The 17,284-nt window shown below is 51.2% G+C and overlaps 2 protein-coding genes across 4 annotated transcripts; both read right to left on the bottom strand.

Moving 5' to 3' along the window:
- Positions 1 to 1,065: 1,065 nt before the first annotated feature.
- TM4SF18 (transmembrane 4 L six family member 18) lies at positions 1,066 to 10,820 on the bottom strand. 3 transcript variants are annotated; one of them, XM_065845099.2, is made up of 6 exons: positions 10,802 to 10,820; positions 5,930 to 6,128; positions 4,408 to 4,497; positions 3,194 to 3,336; positions 1,569 to 1,749; positions 1,066 to 1,414 (listed from the first exon to the last, which is right to left on the bottom strand). In XM_065845099.2, the coding sequence occupies exons 2-6, from the start codon at positions 6,092 to 6,094 to the stop codon at positions 1,400 to 1,402; spliced, it is 594 nt and encodes a 197-aa protein (XP_065701171.1). In that variant the 5' UTR covers positions 6,095 to 6,128; positions 10,802 to 10,820; the 3' UTR covers positions 1,066 to 1,399. The 3 variants fall into 3 exon arrangements, with proteins under 3 accessions (XP_065701171.1, XP_071668895.1, XP_065701172.1); XM_071812794.1 differs by lacking the exon at positions 10,802 to 10,820 and adding an exon at positions 7,006 to 7,273; XM_065845100.2 differs by lacking the exon at positions 10,802 to 10,820 and adding an exon at positions 6,254 to 6,412.
- On the bottom strand, positions 9,413 to 14,882 carry LOC136105366 (transmembrane 4 L6 family member 1-like). Its single transcript, XM_065845101.2, has 5 exons — positions 13,694 to 14,882; positions 12,535 to 12,624; positions 12,315 to 12,463; positions 10,802 to 10,982; positions 9,413 to 9,906 (listed from the first exon to the last, which is right to left on the bottom strand). The coding sequence occupies exons 1-5, from the start codon at positions 13,868 to 13,870 to the stop codon at positions 9,892 to 9,894; spliced, it is 612 nt and encodes a 203-aa protein (XP_065701173.1). The 5' UTR covers positions 13,871 to 14,882; the 3' UTR covers positions 9,413 to 9,891.
- Positions 14,883 to 17,284: the final 2,402 nt, after the last annotated feature.

The raw sequence follows: 17,284 nt of genomic DNA, 5'->3' as shown, positions 1-17,284 counted from the left end.
CGCGTGCATCACCGCGAGGCTGTACATGCTTACCTTAAAACCACAGTGCTGAACGCAGCCAGATGTTGCCCACGCATCTGCAAATGACCCCCAAGTCCACTTTATTGTGGATCCCTGAATTTCCTCCGGGAATTAAATAATAACTCTTCGGGGAATTAAAAATACTTTTTAGCTGCTGATTTTAAACATATTATTCTTTTTGTTTGATCATTACTGTCAAGAATGTTAGTTTTCCATTGCAGTAAGGTCAGGGCATTTAGAAGAGTTAACTAAGAAGAGCACTGGGTGCTCACAAGGTTCCCTCATATATTCCCTCAAGTCACATAATATTTGATCAAAAAAACCCAAAGTGTGCCTCTGACTATAAAATACAAAGAACCGCAGGGCAGCTATTGCTGTGTACTGATTAGGATGGCTGGTTTCAGAGCTGTGCATCCAACCTCGCGGTCAGGCCCAGGCGCCCTCCTAGAGCCTCGCTGCAGGGAGCCGTGTTGGCCCTGCAGTGACTGCTCCGTGCAGCCAGAGCTGCCGCCCCAGCGGGACCAGCTGCCCAGGCCCAGGCCCAGGCCCAGGCCCGTGTTGGCCCTGCAGTGACTGCTCCATGCAGCCAGAGCTGCTGCCCCAGCGGGACCGGCTGCCCAGGCCCAGACCCAGGCCCAGGCCCAGGCCCGTGTTGGCCCTGCAGTGACTGCTCCGTGCAGCCAGAGCTGCTGCCCCAGCGGGACCGGCTGCCCAGGCCCAGGCCCAGGCCCAGGCCCGTGTTGGCCCTGCAGTGACTGCTCCGTGCAGCCAGAGCTGCTGCCCCAGCGGGACCGGCTGCCCAGGCCCAGGCCCAGGCCCAGGCCCGTGTCGGCCCTGCAGTGACTGCTCCGTGCAGCCAGAGCTGCTGCCCCAGCGGGACCGGCTGCCCCCCCGGCCACCCCGGGCGGCTGCCACCGCGGTTCATCCGGAAATCCAGGGCGCTGACTCTCCAGGGAGCGACACCTGGTGCACCGGGCTGTGAACCGGGCCCTTTCAGAGCAGTATTCCTGTGTTCTGAACAAAGAGAGGGGAACAGAGAAGCAGTTCTGCAGCAGTGTTACAGCAATTTATTCAAACAAAGATGATTTCAATATAAAAGCAGTTCCATGATATTCAAACCTCCCTATTGTGAGAACAAGCTGGAGGGTACAAAAAACAAAGAGTCACTGCCGGGGACAACCAGACAGGGGAGAAAACAACTAGGAAAATGTAGGTGTCAAATAGTTCGAATAACTTCATCCAGAACAGAGAGGCAACAAGGTTTAAGACAAGGGTTATCTGCCTTTGCAGCACCCGAATCTACCATCGTGACTGCCGGAGAGGCAATTTCTCTCCTGTTCCGGAGTGGAGAAGGGTAGTGAAGATTTCCCTGCCATTTTCAGAGAATCCTGGCCTGCAAATAAATAAAAAATGAAGTAATTGCCTTTTTTTTTTCCTCAACTCAAGTCAATATGAAAGTTGTTCAACCAAAAACATCAGGTCCTCAACCAAGAGAACTTGCTGAAGCCAAAGGGATGGTGAAGAAATGACCTCAGACAGTTTGTTACCTGGACAAAAACAGAATAGGTGCCACAGAGCGTCCGTTTCAACTCAGCAGCCACCTTGAGAAAACAGATGATCAGCTGCAGTCCACTGAGAGCTATCAGAACCGAGACGAAGCTGATGTTCCACGCCACCACGTTAGCAGGTTCTGTGCACCGAGACCAAGCAGAGTAATCGGTGAGGTACCTATTGCAGAAACAGTAATGCAAAGTAAATGTGGTGGGTGCAATTCAGTTTAAATACACATTTTTAACCAATAATACGTAGGAAAAAACATACTGGGCTTTCTGCGCTTCAGGTTGAGGAGCCAGCGCCCAGCCTTCCACCACGCCAGCACAGCTCCCGCACGGCGGGTCAAACCCAGCGGGGTGCAGGCTCCTTTTGCTCAGGTGTATCTGCCTCACTTGTGTCTCTGCTAGACACGCACGTATTAGAACGACTCTGCCACTTTTCCAAATGGCAGAAGCCAAGTTCCAAAAGGGAATCTTCGTTTTATTGATTTAAATTCACCTTCAGGTGAAGTCTGTGCACAGAGCAGAAACACCCCAATGCCGCCGGCCCAACCGGTGCAGGCAGAGCTGGGGTAAGCGCCGCTGTGGGCGCCCCCAGCTGTCCTACAGCTGTGGCTTCCGTCCCTGAGGATCAAACCACGTGCACCTGGTGGGTCCTTTGACCTGTGAGACACACCATGGCCTGGGGTTAACTGCGAGAACCTTTGGGAGACAAACCTGCTCAGTACCAGTTGCTTTTCTTCTAATCATTCATAACTGAAATGCCCTGAGCCAAACCTGGAGAGTTACTCAGCACCTGGCCCTTTACTCTGAACTAAACCCCTCGCTTGTATCTCCACAGTAGTGCTGGCGACACGCAGCGGGGATTGCAGGGTGCGCTTCGGTGGTGAAATAAAGCCGACTTCAGTCGGGGAAGCCAGCCGTTCAGGACTGTTCCTGTTGGGTGCTGAACGAGCTTCTTTGTGATCCTCTGACAAATTCAACAGTTTGCGTTAAAACGCAGCTGGAGGAGCTGGGCATTATGTGACCTGAAATATTCGAGTCCTATAAGACCTTGATCTTTTAAAGTGAGAATGTAAAACCTCGTGGAAGCAGCCAGGTCACAGCTCTAATCAAACCACACTTGGTGCACCTCGCTTTGGGGTTTGGTGGGATCCAGTGACTATGCAAGAACTACCAGTGATTGAAACATGGGCTCCTTTGACTTTAGGAGTCAAAGAGAAACCTAATGAGCTATTTAATATAAAACTTCGTCTATAATCTTTGAATCAAAACCTTGAAGGAACTTGAGAGAATATTTTGAGAAAGTATCTATCCACACTCACTCTACTCTTATATTCTTTACCACACACGTGACTGTGAGCACCAGAGAAAGGACACTTGGCCAGATGGACCTCCAGGTCTGATCAGTACCAAGATTCGTATATTCAGTATTTCTTACAAGAAGGAAAATACCTTATTTGAGGATTCTGGTGCTCATTCAAGAAGGTGAAAAACTTCACTTGCCAATCTAGATCTCACGTTTAAGAGACTGAGGCACTCTGTGTGAAACGCTGAGAGAACTCTGACCATCGCTTTGATGAACAGCTGCTCCCAGGAGCTACAGTGCTGCTTCTTACCCCCCAGCAGTGTCCTTGAAGATGTAATCCCATCCACCTGAGGAGTTGCAGAAGGGGCCCTGGATCAGCCCCCAGGTGAAAACGATGCAACTGTATCCAGAGAAAGCGGCTCCGAGCAGGGCCAGCACGATCGAAATGAAGCTCTGAGGGGAGAAAACCAGCGCCGAGTGAGGACGGTGCCCGCGGCAAGCAAACGCGGACCAGCGGCTTCCCTGGGGCTGAACCGCACACTGGTTGTCCCAGTCTCCAATATTCAGAAAGAAAAGCACTGGTTGAAGAATAGTGAGCAGACACATACAAAATAAAGAGTTTAAGACAGTTTCACAACTCTCAGCTAAGTATTGTTTGGGGATTTTTTGGTAAACTTGCATTTTTGCAAAGTGCTAGAAGACAACAATGCATTAAATATGCTTGCATCCCAGACAGCATATATTGAGTCGTTCTGGAGAACGTAACTTCCAAATAATAAAAGCAAAGGAATGAAGCTATTTAGCTGGGACATTTCAGTGAAACTCTCAAGCTCTCTACATCCTTATGTTATTTCACAAGCATTGTTTGTTTGCTTGCCCATTTTTCTTCCATCAGAAGGAAGAAGCTCACATTGTGGGACCCCTCGCGGAGCCGGGGTCCTGTGTGCGGAGGGAAGGGGCTCGGGCGGGGGAGCCGGGGTCCTGTGTGCGGAGGGAAGGGGCTCGGGCGGCGGGAGCCGGGGTCCTGTGTGCGGAGGGAAGGGGCTCAGGCGGTGAGAGCCGGGGTCCTGTGTGCGGAGGGAAGGGGCTCGGGCGGCGGGAGCCGGGGTCCTGTGTGCGGAGGGAAGGGGCTCGGGCGGCGGGAGCCGGGGTCCTGTGTGCGGAGGGAAGGGGCTCGGGCGGTGGGAGCCGGGGTCCTGTGTGCGGAGGGAAGGGGCTCGGGCGGCGGGAGCCGGGGTCCTGTGTGCGGAGGGAAGGGGCTCGGGCAGTGGGAGCCGGGGTCCTGTGTGCGGAGGGAAGGGGCTCGGGCGGCGGGAGCCGGGGTCCTGTGTGCGGAGGGAAGGGGCTCGGGCGGCGGGAGCCGGGGTCCTGTGTGCGGAGGGAAGGGGCTCGGGCGGCGGGAGCCGGGGTCCTGTGTGCGGAGGGAAGGGGCTCGGGCAGCGGGAGGGCAGGGGGATGCGCGGCAAACACAGGAAGGCGCCTGAACAAACGCTGCAGAGACGCACAAAACCAGACCAGACTCACCCTGTAGGTTTTGTTACAGCTCTCGCTCTCACAGCACCGATAGAACACGCTACGCTCCAGTGTGATCAGAATTACTGCCAGCAGAAGGATCTGTAACGGGACATAACAAGGTCAGTGAAATGGCTGCAGATGTTAAGCCAAGGCTCCTTCGCAGTGGAAGGCAGGGACACGATCTGTTTGCTCAGCCGAGATTTTAAAGCTGCTCAACAGGAAAGCGCAATTTCTGCATGGAACGGAACCGCTTTGGTGAGGCCACCACCGTGCTTGTCTCCTGCGCTGGAAAGACAGGAGCAGAGTTACCCGCACGGACACGGCTGCGCCAGCGCCGCGGGGAGATAAACCCGGCCCACGAGCAGAAGAATCGATGCCAGAGAAAGGGAGGATCTGTTACTGGAACCCCACACCAGTTCAACAAGGACCAGGGAATCGCCTTCCTTACCAACACGGTTACCCCATGGAAAATCAGTTGTACAAGTTTTCCTTAAATTCACCCGGCCTTTCATTCCCTTTCTCTGTCGAGCATCCATACTGTTCCTCTCAGACTATTGGGTTAAACCTGAGACCAGAACCATTTTGATAAACAGGACTTGGGCTCCAGACCCAGAAGCCGCCCCTCATGGGCACTGGTTTGAGAGGGGAAAAGCGAAAAGGGGATATTTCTGAATCACAGCACTATCCCCTCTCATGCTGCTGCCCTGTTTGTAACAGGGTAATATGGGTGTTTTTAATAAATAACGATATTAAGGCTAAAAATGCCTCAAATTAAGAATGTCATTGTTGCAGTTAACTTTTCTCAATTTTTCAATTATGCTTTTCTGTTCAAATTCTCTGCCCAATAGTTTTTCCTCCGCCATAAAAGATCAGGTTTTTCTTCTGCTTTAGGAAGAATACACTATTTCAAAAGAATGCCTCACGTTTTAATAACTCTCCCAGCTCAGCACCTTCATAAAACCACCTTGCTTATGCAGAGACCTTTTAGAATCCCGACCGTGTGCGTGCACTTCGCTCACAGGCGCTCGCAGTCCTGAGGCTGCAGCTCTTGGTGAGCAGCACCGAGGCAGTTTACCAGGGCAGGCAAGCGTGCTACAAACGCCATGGAGAAAACCCTCCCATGCCGGTCACAGTGAGAGCAGCTTCTGCATCTGCCTAAGGACAGCGGCACTCGATGCGCCGCGAATGGCACCCAGCCCTCCAAGCACCGCACTGCACTGCACACAGCTCCTAAGCACAGCCCAACAGCCACGGGAAGCCGTAACACAAGGGTCAATCACACATAAACAAAAGCCAGCAGAAAAACATAAAAATCAACCCTGCGAAACCACTTACATGAAATCGAGCAGCATACGTAGATGTAATTCAGTATATTCACACTTTTTCAGTTTAATCGAGTATTTCAGCCTGCAGTGGTTTTTCCAAAGTAATCCGTATTTGCTTTAAAAGCACAGTTATGTTGCTGCACAGTAACCCGGTATTATCGGCAGCAGAAAGCAATTCATTAAGACACCGTGGAATCAGTACTTACCATGACCCCCGAGAAACAGATCCCCTCGAAGTGCCACACGTAGCCGGGCAGCTGGTGCCCGGCTCTCCCGTTAGGGAAGTACAGCAGGATGTTAACAACGATGCTCCAAAGCGCCAGAGGGATCAGCAAACAGCTCAGGCAGCTTCCACACGTCTCCAAAGCCATCGCTCGAGAACTTCGGAAGTTTTGCTCTCCTGGGCTAACAAAAGATTACAAGGTTTTAAATACCAAAAGTGTTTTGGCCTCCTCGGTTTGATTCAGTCATTTCATATTCACAGGAAGCAGGTGACTGGGATGTGATTCCAGAGGCAGAGAAGCGCTTACAGTCAGCAGAATAACAGATTAATAGTCCTGTCTAAACTCATTGTCCTTCCTAAGCATACGTCTTTAAGCAGCAGTTTCCCTTCTGGAAGATCCTCCCGTGTGATCTGCCAAATGAAATATGTCTGGAAGTCAGACTGCGGAAGGAACCCCAGCGATCGCTTCCTACGGCCTCCCGGGCGAGGGCTCCTGGCCGGGCAGGCTGCTCGGCCCCACGGCAGCCCACGCGGTTTTCTGCCCCACGGCAAACAGGCCCTGCCTCTGCGCAGCCCACGCGCCACTCGCACCGCGGAGAACCAGCGGCAGAGCTCGGCAGCTGTGAACCCCGAAAACACAGAAACCCCAGCACAAAACCCCGGGCTGAGCTCAGCCGCTCTGCAGGGAGCACAGAGGCCCAAATAACACCAGTTACAAACTGCCTGGCAGACTCATCGTTACCCCTTGTAATTAAATACTCTGCAGCGTTACACGACCAAACCGTTTCATGCACTAAGTCCTGCTCTTTCTCCAGCTGTTTTACCCTGTGCTCACAGCTGGGTATGCGCAGCTGCAGATCCCACCTAAGTACACGAGACCTTGCACGGGACACGGGGTCTGGCTGGTTTTGGAATGCCGGCTGTTCGCGCTGTGCGGAGCCAGAGCCACTTTCCCGTTTTCACGTGTCGTTGTTCCCCAAGCAACCGACCGACCGCCGCAGCACCCCAGAGCTCCCAGCTCCACCAGGCCCTGTGAGTTACCAGGCAAGTGACCCAAACCTGAGCCTACGGTTTGCTCAACAGGAAAGCTGTAGTCAGAGGACAAAACACTGGGACCCCATGGAAAGCAGCAAGGCTGTTTTGGAAGCACTGATGTCACGGCACATTTTACTTCTGTTTCCTCATGAGCTGTTTTAGCCTCTGCACACATGCGGCTTCTCTCACAATCTCATAAAAGCTGTTTGGGTTGCATGTTGTAAGTAATTCCTTCCTATTTCTTCGAATGAGATCACTCAAGGAAATGGGCATGGTGGCCCTCCTGCAATTACTCCATTTTTCGAGCCATCTCTGCAGTGACACTCCCGTTCCCCGCTCGCCTTCTTTCCCTCAGGGGGTTTGTGCTGGAGTCCTCAGACTGTGCTGTGAGGATCCCCGCACTTCCTGCTCTCCTCCCCGGTCACTACAGACACTTTTTCCAGGCCTCCTTCAAATCAGAATCAGTGGCGAACTTCCCTTTGCAGGCTCAGAAGGGCGGACGGAACCCACATCCACGCTGGTTACGGGTCAGAGCAAACAGCTCAATTAAAAGCAGGCACATAACATCCCCAGGACTGATATTTTATTACAAAACTCAGAGATCATGTTATAAGCTGAAACATTTTTTTCTAAAAGCAAAGGCCAAAATGACTCGAGAGCAGCTTAGTTTAGAATCAGGTTTGCTGCTACTCCCCACGGCAATCTGTTCCAATTAGAAGGAACTTACTTGGAAAATGACACCTGAAGCAGTTTCATGATGCAGACTGCTGTACGCAGAACAGACTTGTTTTGTATTTAAACTGAGCTCTGCAAATATAAAATCGAGGTGCTGGATTTTTCTGGCTCACTGTATCCATTTGATGCTCAGTATGAGGCAAGGCTGGCATCCAGTTTCTCAACTCTCCTCCCAAATGTTGCAAGAACGGCTTTCCCGTTGCTGTCAATACCCGTGAGCCGGTGCCGAGCCCATTACCGAAAAGGCCAGTTTACCCTGGACGAGTAACTGCTCTGCCGAGTTTGACCTAAACCAGCTGCCTCTCCAAGACGCAGCTCATGAACTCCCAGAACACCGCCTCATGCATCAGGTGGCAAAGGAATTCTAATGGCCTTTTTCAAAAGGACAACACCAACAGTGAGTAGTAATGCTGTGCATTAGTGCCACGTGGATCTGAGCTACAGTTTTAATTCTAAACTCTAGCCTGATCATGCTGTCCATTGAAATGGTTTCAGTTCTTTAGTTGTGCACAGCAGAAAGACAAGTGTCAATTACTCATGCAAAAAGGCAAAAAACACAATAATCTAAGTTGTGCAGGAATTATATTTCATTGAGACCCTCTTCTCCTCCTCCCTCCCACAGCAGGGCACGACAGGGATACACAAAACAAGCAGAAACAGCATTGAAGACGGCCCTCGGGTGTAACAGTTGCATGCATTTCTGTATGAAGAAATGGCATGGCAAGCAGCAGATACTCCGAGATTCTGAGCACAAACTTTCTCATCTGAGAGTTGTTTTGTTGCTGTGGCTGTGTGCGCAACTCTGTTCTCATGGTTCATTTATTCTTTTCAGGTGTGTGTTTTACTGGGCAGCCTTGGCAGTGAGGACAGCCCCAGATACACCCCAAGGTCTGCCCCCCAGTTACAAACCGTACTGAGTGTGCGCTGACACCCATGGGAAATTCCTTCTCCCATAAACAGAAACTAACTTGCCTGTTTTCAAAGATAACATTAACTGCTAGATTCCAAAACTGAACAATCGTGGTAATCAGCCCAACTTCTTTCAAATAAATGGCATGTCACATTCTGTTTTTCATTTGGTGCCATGGTGCCAGCAGGCACTGCCCTTGCCAGCACTGCTCTTGGCAGCGCATCGTTCAGATTTCCTTTACCTTGGGACTACATATTCACTGTAATAAGCTACAAGGCACACTTCACAAGCTCCTGCACAGCACCAGAGTGCTGCCGCCAGGTTGCTTACCGGCGAAGTCGAACGTGTCAGATTAACCCGTCACCGCTGACCCAAATCCGCACTGTGTTTTCTGAACACTGCTGCACCCCGCGGTCGGCTGAGTGACGAGAAACAGGACCCAGCCCCACTGCTCTGCCCCCGGACCCTGAGTACGCAGCGGGAGGGGAGGCCCCGCGGGGACACGAGCTGTGGCTCCACCACGGGAGCCGTCGGTCCCGGAGGGGGCGCCAGCACCGGCCGCCCAGCGCCAGCACAGTGATCTGCAGCGGGCGGCGCGGCCGGTCCCCCCGCCCTGCCGGAGACCAGAGACAGGTACCGCTCGGCCGCTCTGTGTCCGTGTCCTCGTGCCGCCACTGTCCCTTACTCTAGGACCAGGAAAGCAGTGTTTCAGCACGGGTAGCGAAAGAGTCACTGACACCTGTGGGTATTTTTAATACAAATCTTTATTTGCGGAATACAGGAGAAGTTCAGAAAAATCCTGAAAAGGTGAAGTGCATGTACCTGCCAGCAATCACCCCCATTTTACTGGTGCTTTGGTTTTGCTCCAGCTGAGTTTCCATTTATACCCAGGCCAAACTACATTGGGTTTCTGTTAATACCAACATCAGAATGAAAGTGCAACTTTACTGGGAAAACAGCCTAAAGTACAAAGCTGTTCTGTCAGTAGACGGGAAAATAAAAGCATCTTTAGTGAGATGTTCAGGATGTTCAGGCAGTTGCCTGTGCTAAGATGAAACGAACCAAAGAATGGATACAGGTGGATCAGAGGAAACCTGCACGTGACTCCAAGAGCACAGGCTGGCCCCACGTCAGCTGCGCCGATGGCAGCAAAACAGTTCGACAACAAACAATACGCATTTGAGTATGCATGCAATATAAAGACCAAACCACAGAAGTCTCAACGCACCACACGCGTGCACGGACGCCAACACATTGTCAGGTTTCTAGCAAACATATGTCTGTGGGGGGAACAAAAAGAAACAAACACACATTAATGGGAAGAACGGTACTACTGTATCCAACTGTAAGAGCTACAATTACCCTGGAACCAGTTAGACAAGCACAGCATGGCTCACTCTGCAGCGACAGCGTGGAGAGGAAAGAGAAGACAGTAGGAGCTTTGAAAGAACCCGACATTCAACTATGTCAGTTAAAAGTGTGAAGCACATTCTTAGCCATCATGTGTGTATTGTATAAATCATATCTGGTTCATACCTTAAGTCATTGCAATTCCAACATTACTGCTGCGATACTGATTTGAACAACACGTTCCAACTGTTCAACAAGGCTGAAGAAATCTGGAGGAAATTCCTCCTCCTCACTCAAAAAAGCCCTCCCCCTCCAAACCCCTCTGGATCTGTCTGCAGGTTCTGTGAGCTACGTGCGGTTTGATTCCTTCTCTTAATCCTACTGAGCAAGGCCGGGATGCTGCGGTTTTCACCACGTGCGGCACCTTCTCAGCAGCCTGTCAGCTGCTGTGAGCAAAATACAGGGTTTGAGCAATACAGTTAGAACAAGCAACCTACCACAAACTGCACCGCACTGCACAACAGTGGTTTAGGCGATGGCAGAGACCACGCCAGGACTCTTGTGTTTCAATTATATCACCTGAATAGTGCTGATAACCACACGCGCCATAGGGGGAAATGCTTCCCAGCCCCTCTGCAGACTGACTTCGCTGAACCAGCTCAAAGTATGTGGTCAAATACTCCAGGAAAATGCTGAACACAATAGGGCTATTAAGAAGTTGATGCTTAAGAGTAGCTAAAAAATCGCTGCAACTCCACAGTAGCATCAGAACAATAGTGTTACATGTTCATCTGAGAAGCGCGGTTCTAACTACAAACGCCTTACCTCCTCGTGACTGCAGCACAGCCCACACAGCCCTCCAACGATGCCGCTGATGATCTGGATGAAGCACAGAATGAACTCTATTCCACCCACCACCAGCAGGATGGAAAAGAGGGTGACGTTCCACTGCACGATGTTCTGAGGTTCTTGGCATTCGGACCACTTGTTATACTCAAACAAGTACCTGTACAGGGCAATTGAAAGCATATTAATGCTGTGGCATTAGAATCAGATTACATCTAGTCTGCAACTGCATCGAGGATAATCACTTTAACTGGGAACAGAAAATGCAATGGCTTATTCCATGCAAAGTTTTCTCTGTTTCAGAACATGTTGAACTACCAACCATACATTTTAGTTAAGTCTTCCTTTTTAAAAAATATCTAAGCTACAAATGCAGGATCTTCTATTACCAGTTAAAGTGACACAAGCTCAAGACAGCTGAAGGAGCAAAGCTATTGCTCAAAACAACCACAGAACTTTCCGGGACTGGGCCTTTGTCCTAAAGACAGCGATTACCGGTCTGAAGCGAACGGGTCACCTCCTCTCTTGTGCTGCTGTCTTTCAGCCCTTCACACACCTAGTCTGGAAGACCCAAACACGGAACAAATTTAGAGCGTGCTACTGTACTCAGCTGCTCCTCCTCGCCCACCCCTTGGGGACACCAGCACCGGTGAGCCTTCGGCAGGACTGGGCGCCGTTCTTCCGCACCCACCAGAGCGGGGGAGCAGGAACGTCCCCTCTTGGGAGAGACACAACCGAGCGGGCCAACTCAAACTGCTCCAAAGGATCTTGATGTGGCTTCTGACTGCTCCAACAGCCTCCGGTCTGGCATCAGCCATACACTGCTGCCAGAAACGGCCTGAGGTTGCCAGCCACAGTGACACTGTAAAACCACGGCACGGTCCAACCCAAACCCTCTGCCAGCCTGCAGCATTTGTAGGGACTAACGGCGGATAGCACACAACTCAGCTACGCAGGCTTGGTTTGCTGGAGAACCCCAGTCAGGGATAATTCGGAGCTTTTTGACCTCCCTGCCTTGCAATGTACAGAGATTGTTATAAACCTTTTCCAGTTCCAAAGGTTCTGTGCCATTGCCCATAATGAAGACATAATGTGGTTTTACACCAACACACAGCAACAGAAGCAAACCTCACGAAACAGTCTTACACAATTGCTAAGAGAAATTTCATAACAATCGCTATTCATAGTTAGTAAATCCCTCAAAGTCCTAAAACTTTGTACTTTATGTTAGAGATGTCAATGGACATGTGGTATATAGATATTATTACCTATACACATGCACGTCCGGATCCCTTTTTGTGGGACAGAGGATTTCCATTGCTTTGGTTTTAAAGTACAGTAGCTGGTGCCATCTGTTCAGTTCTTAGTGAGTGAGAAGCGTAACCTTAGGGACGGATCTGGGCACAGTTACTGGATATTGCTGAAGGGCACTGGAGCAAAGCAGACGTGTGCCCGGGGGAAGACACAGCGTCCTCGCGAACAGACAACTTACCCTCCAGAGGACCCAGCGAAAGGGTAGACCCAGTGTCTTCCTAGGTGAGTATAACAATACGGTCCGTGAGACAAGCCCAGTGCTGAAATGATCACGCAGTATCCAGAGCCAAGGATCCCAACGAAGGCTGCCAGAACCGAGGAGAGCATCTGCACAGCAAGCACAGGCATGAGCTCCGAACACAGCACCAGCCCGTCCCGGGGCGCGGGGGCGCACTCACCGCGCAGCCCTTCCCGCAGCTCTCGCGGCCGCAGCACCCGCAGCCGTCGCCGCTGTGCAGCCCGATGAACACGGCGGCGGGGACGAGGACCTGGGTGCAGAGCCAACAGAACGCGCTGCTCCGGTTTGCTGCAGACCGGGCAGGCAAAACGCACATTGCGTTCACCGCTGGTGCTTCCTGGCACAGGAGCAGGGGGCAGCCCGCTCACGTTATTCGTTTCTATTTAACACGGCCGGCACCTCGCCGCTGGTATCGGCAGCACCAGCACGGGTGCGTTGCTGTTTCTGCTTTGTGTAGACACAGCACTCAGGTGCATGAAGAGCCTGCTGTGGTGTTGCTGCAGTTCAAAGCACTTCAGCTTTAAAAGATTTTGTACACATTAAAGGCTGTATGCTGCAAATAGAATGCTTTGCAAAATACGCAGTCACTGTCAGCCAGATGAGGACTACAAGATAAACCTCTCACAATTATTTTGCTAAAAAACCCCAAACTACCATCAACATATTAATTATTGAAGAGCAGGCATCTCTCTGTGACAAACCAGTCTAACTAGAGGAGAAATCTGGAATCATTTTGCCCAATTCAAGCAAACATCTCATTACCGAAACCCAGCTCTTTTAAGTTTTCCCAGCCAGTTTCCAGTGATGGAAATGCAAAGTGACTAAGCAGAAGCTGCCTATAGGAAACACGAGTCACTGACACTCCAGAGCTTTCAGCACATCAAGGAGGAGCAGGGCTGATCAAACAGAGTATCCCCCCCGTCAGCACTAACAGGACTTCGCCATAGTTTGCAATTATAAATTCTACACCCAGGAGTATATTGGAAAATCATAAAGAACGAACAACATGTGGTCTGCAAACTTCACAGATTTAACCCTTTACACAGCCCGAGAGCTGCTGAGAGCCTTGGTTCCAGCTCTGCGTTGGATTCTGGTACCTGGGCTCCCTAATCTCCTCAGCCCCGAAGTGACATACTGTGCAGATAGCCAATAGTAACTAATGACACCCATGCAGTCGTACAGCTAGGTTATTTTGATACGACTCCCGAGATTCCTGCTGATGAGATATCTCATCAGTAAATTAACGTAACTGGTAAAGAAATAGTAATACCAAGTAGCTCCAAAATAAACTTGAAAGACACCACTAGCTCATTACTTACCAAAATGCCGCCACCCAGAATGCCATGAAGGCACTCCACGTATTTGCCGAGATGATGCTCTGAAGCAAATCTTGTTTCACCATTGGGAAAATAAAGCAAAATGTTGGCCACGATGCTGAGCAAGGCAAGGACCAGCAGCTTATAACCGATACACCTAGCACGCCTTCCGAAACACATGTCCTCGGCTTTACAAACCCTCCTGCGAGTCCGACCCAACCTCTGGCTCCTGTCCACACTCAAAAGAAGATCAGCCTTTATTCTCACCTCCTTAAGTACCCGGGGTGCCTGCCTACCCGGGTGACGTTCGCGCCTCTTTGTAACCACCACTGCCAATTGCAGAGTGCGGGAACAGGGAACAGGGAACAGGGAACGCCGCCACCCTTTGGAAATGCAGTAATTGTTGTCAAACCTAATGCAATCAAGGAAACATTGAATACCAGGTAACTTCACCCTAACATAGGATGTTTGGAATGATCACCAGTGATGAACAACAGGCTGAAACCACAACACAAGTTCTGTTAGGAAATGAAGGAAAAATGTTTTAATTTGCTAGAAGCAGCTTTGAGTTTTAGGTTTATAGACTGATTCACAACAACCTGAAGCCAGGGAGAGACTCGTCTGATTTCAACAGCATTGAGTCAGAGGTTTGGGTATAAACAGAAAAAGGTCTAGAGCAATGAGGAGTATGTAGAGCAACCTCTTTTGCTATCCTGTTGATGGAATGAGCGCAAACCTCCCCAAGACTTTGGCAAACAAATCAAATGGGCAGGAGGCTTCCACAGAGTGTCCTTTTTCTTGCCACTGTAAGAGCAGCTGAATTTAGATGAACAGCCCTTTGGTAAAGCTAAACCAACAAACAGGGGTGAAAAATACTGCTTCAAAAGGGGATTACAAAATACAGCCCTTGCTCTGACATTTCATGTATAGAAACACACAAAAAAGGAAAACCGCAAACAGAGATAAATGTGTTATATCAGGGGTTTCCAAACTGTGTGACGTACCAGTAATGTTAATTTGCATAGCAAATGGGGATACAAAGTGACCTGGGAAAACTGAGATCCAGCCTCCCATCTTCTCCCTCATGCCAATTTTGCTAAAACAGCCGAAATGTTCCCTGTTCCCACACATGGGGCCCATGGGCGCGAGCTGCGGGGCCCACGGGTGCGAGCTGCGGGGCCCACGGGTGCGAGCTGCGGGGCCCACGGGTGCGAGCTGCGGGGCCCACGGGAGCTGCGGGGCCCACGGGTGTGAGCTGCGGGGCCCACGGGTGCGAGCTGCGGGGCCCACGGGTGCGAGCTGCGGGGCCCACGGGTGCGAGCTGCGGGGCCCACGGGTGCGAGCTGCGGGGCCCACGGGTGCGAGCTGCGGGGCCCACGGGTGCGAGCTGCGGGGCCCAAGGGAGCTGCGGGGCCCACGGGAGCTGCGGCGCGCGGCTGGAGCGGAGCCGAGGTGCCGCCGCCACAGCGCTGCGGGATTCTCACAGCAAAGCCAGTGCTGGACAAACCGAGTCTGGGAACGCACAGGATGCTACAGGACCGCAGTGAGACCTTCGCTTATTTAGGGCGAAAATACTTATTCAGTTTTTCCGGTTTGGGCATGTGTGTGTGCTATATTTTAGCAGCTAAACAACACTGCCAAGAGAGGTCCAAACCAAACGCACGGTGTTCCTGCAAGTGAGGTGAGCAACACTTACACTGAGAGTGCATGCAAATGTGCAACAGCAAAGCAGGGCTGGGGGAGGGGAGCAGCCTGTGCAGATGTGGTTTGAGATGAACTTCTCCGGGTATTGTGGCTGTTGACCCTGGAGACTTCCCTCATGATGAGAAATATCCTCGAATTGTAGGAACACATGCTCACCACTATTGTGCACTGTGGCTTTGATGACTAAAACAAAGCATTAACATCACCCTGCAAGTTTCCTCTGCAGAAGGAGACGGCCGATCAACTGAAAACTCCCTTTATTGTGTTATGCTAAAAAAAACAAACCACTCCCCCCACCCCACCCCACCACCCTTATGGCCACTGGGGAGCAGATTTAAAACCTGTTCTGTTTATAACCTGCATAATTGTTCTCTAAACACTTGATTTTACGTACTATTTCACACAATCACAAACTGCCTGTATTTAAAATCAATTCTGTACATGACCAAGCGAGCGGGGCGCTGTACAGGCGTCGCACTCTGCAGTTACTACCAAAACACCCTCCAACAACACACTAGTAGTTCAGATCACTCTCCTATGTGATCATATAGGTTACAAAAATCTTGAGCTTGTTTACTTCTTGTAGCTGTTTGCTTCACAAATCCCAACTCTACGCCTTGGCAAAGGGAGCGGTGGCGGATGTTTGGAATGCACCGCGGGCACCTCGAGTCTCACGGGCCGGCACTGCCCCCCCAGCAGCCGCACACGAGCTGCTCACCCGCGTCAGGAACGGCCCATGGACAGCCCGCAACAGGCGTCAGGAACGGCCCATGGACAGCCCGCAACAGGCGTCAGGAACGGCCCATGGACAGCCCGCAACAGGCGTCAGGAACGGCCCAAAGGGCACCCAGCGACAGGCGTCAGCACCGCGAGACAGCAGAGTCTACACCAGTGTAAACTAAACCAGAACTGGGCTTGAGTCTTTCGGACAAGAACCGGGGTGTTTGCTCTGAAAGAGGGAGATATTGCTGGGCGCTCACAGGTGCCTCCCCGTGGCCCTGGGACGTGCCACTGCTGCTCAGGCACAGCACCATCCCTGTAGCTCTGACGTCCTGGATGAAGAACACACACTGAAAGGCAATCAGTCACACAGTGTGATTGGAGACAATAAAAGTCTAATTCCAGGCTAAAGCCTAACTCTAGACTGTAGGTCTGGCTGTCAGCCCTGGCTGAGAAGCAGCTGCTGCAGTGGGGTGCGGGCAGGACAAGGCGATCAAAGGGGCAGGGAAGCAATGTTGACAGCACGCTCCAAGGTCCAGCATGTCAAGATTTCCGTATCCTCTCCTGGAAGAAGGGGCTGGTTTACAAACAATTGCAGCAACTGGCTCGTACCCCAAATCATCAATGCTGCAGGATGAAGTTTGCCAGCAGAACAGCACTGCCTGGAGCAGGACTCTGATCCTTCACGCCAGAGAAGAGGCCAAAATGAGGCGCCTTGTCTAATTACTGAGGTATGTAACACCAAGCCTGATTTCACGTGGGGTCTAGGGATCCAGCAGCCCCTCCATAAAATAAACCACTGACCTCAATAGTCATTGTCGGCTGTTCTGTTGCAGCAGGAGAGTCGTTTGCTTCTTACATGAAATACAGGTGTCAGACCAGTGTTTGCTGATGCCAAAACGTGGAGATCATGAGCAGCGAAGAGCTCTGAAAAGCGGAGCGTTCTCCGGCTTTCTGCACCTGCTCCTCACCAGCGGGGCGGCCACGGAAATCACCTTGTCCAGGCGGCGGTGGACTGGAAACCCCTGCTGTATCCTGACAGGTCCTGAGTTCACCTGCTGTCAGGAAAAGCAGTTTATGGAAGACTGCCCAAGTCACCACAACCTGCAAACTTACCAAATACTTGCAGAGAGGAGAATAAAAAACAAAACAAAGCCGCAGGATTTTACC

This window comes from Patagioenas fasciata, chromosome 9, assembly GCF_037038585.1.
Source record: "Patagioenas fasciata isolate bPatFas1 chromosome 9, bPatFas1.hap1, whole genome shotgun sequence".
NCBI lineage: Eukaryota > Metazoa > Chordata > Aves > Columbiformes > Columbidae > Patagioenas > Patagioenas fasciata.
This window is presented reverse-complemented; position numbering and strand designations above follow the sequence as displayed.

Bases quoted from the DNA above. Each gene is read 5' to 3' on its own strand.
- LOC136105366 (XM_065845101.2), bottom strand. From the start codon at position 13,870: ATGTGTTTCGGAAGGCGTGCTAGGTGTATCGGTTATAAGCTGCTGGTC. The intron at 12,625-13,693 runs GTAAGTAATGAG...CTCTGCACCCAG, and splicing joins TTCTGGGTGGCGGCATTTTG to GTCCTCGTCCCCGCCGCCGT. The intron at 12,464-12,534 runs GTGAGTGCGCCC...CTTGCTGTGCAG, and splicing joins GCTGCGGGAAGGGCTGCGCG to ATGCTCTCCTCGGTTCTGGC.
- TM4SF18 (XM_065845099.2), bottom strand. From the start codon at position 6,094: ATGGCTTTGGAGACGTGTGGAAGCTGCCTGAGCTGTTTGCTGATCCCT. The intron at 3,337-4,407 runs GTGAGTCTGGTC...TTCTCCCCTCAG, and splicing joins GCTGTAACAAAACCTACAGG to AGCTTCATTTCGATCGTGCT. The intron at 1,750-3,193 runs GTAAGAAGCAGC...TTTCTGCAATAG, and splicing joins TTCAAGGACACTGCTGGGGG to GTACCTCACCGATTACTCTG.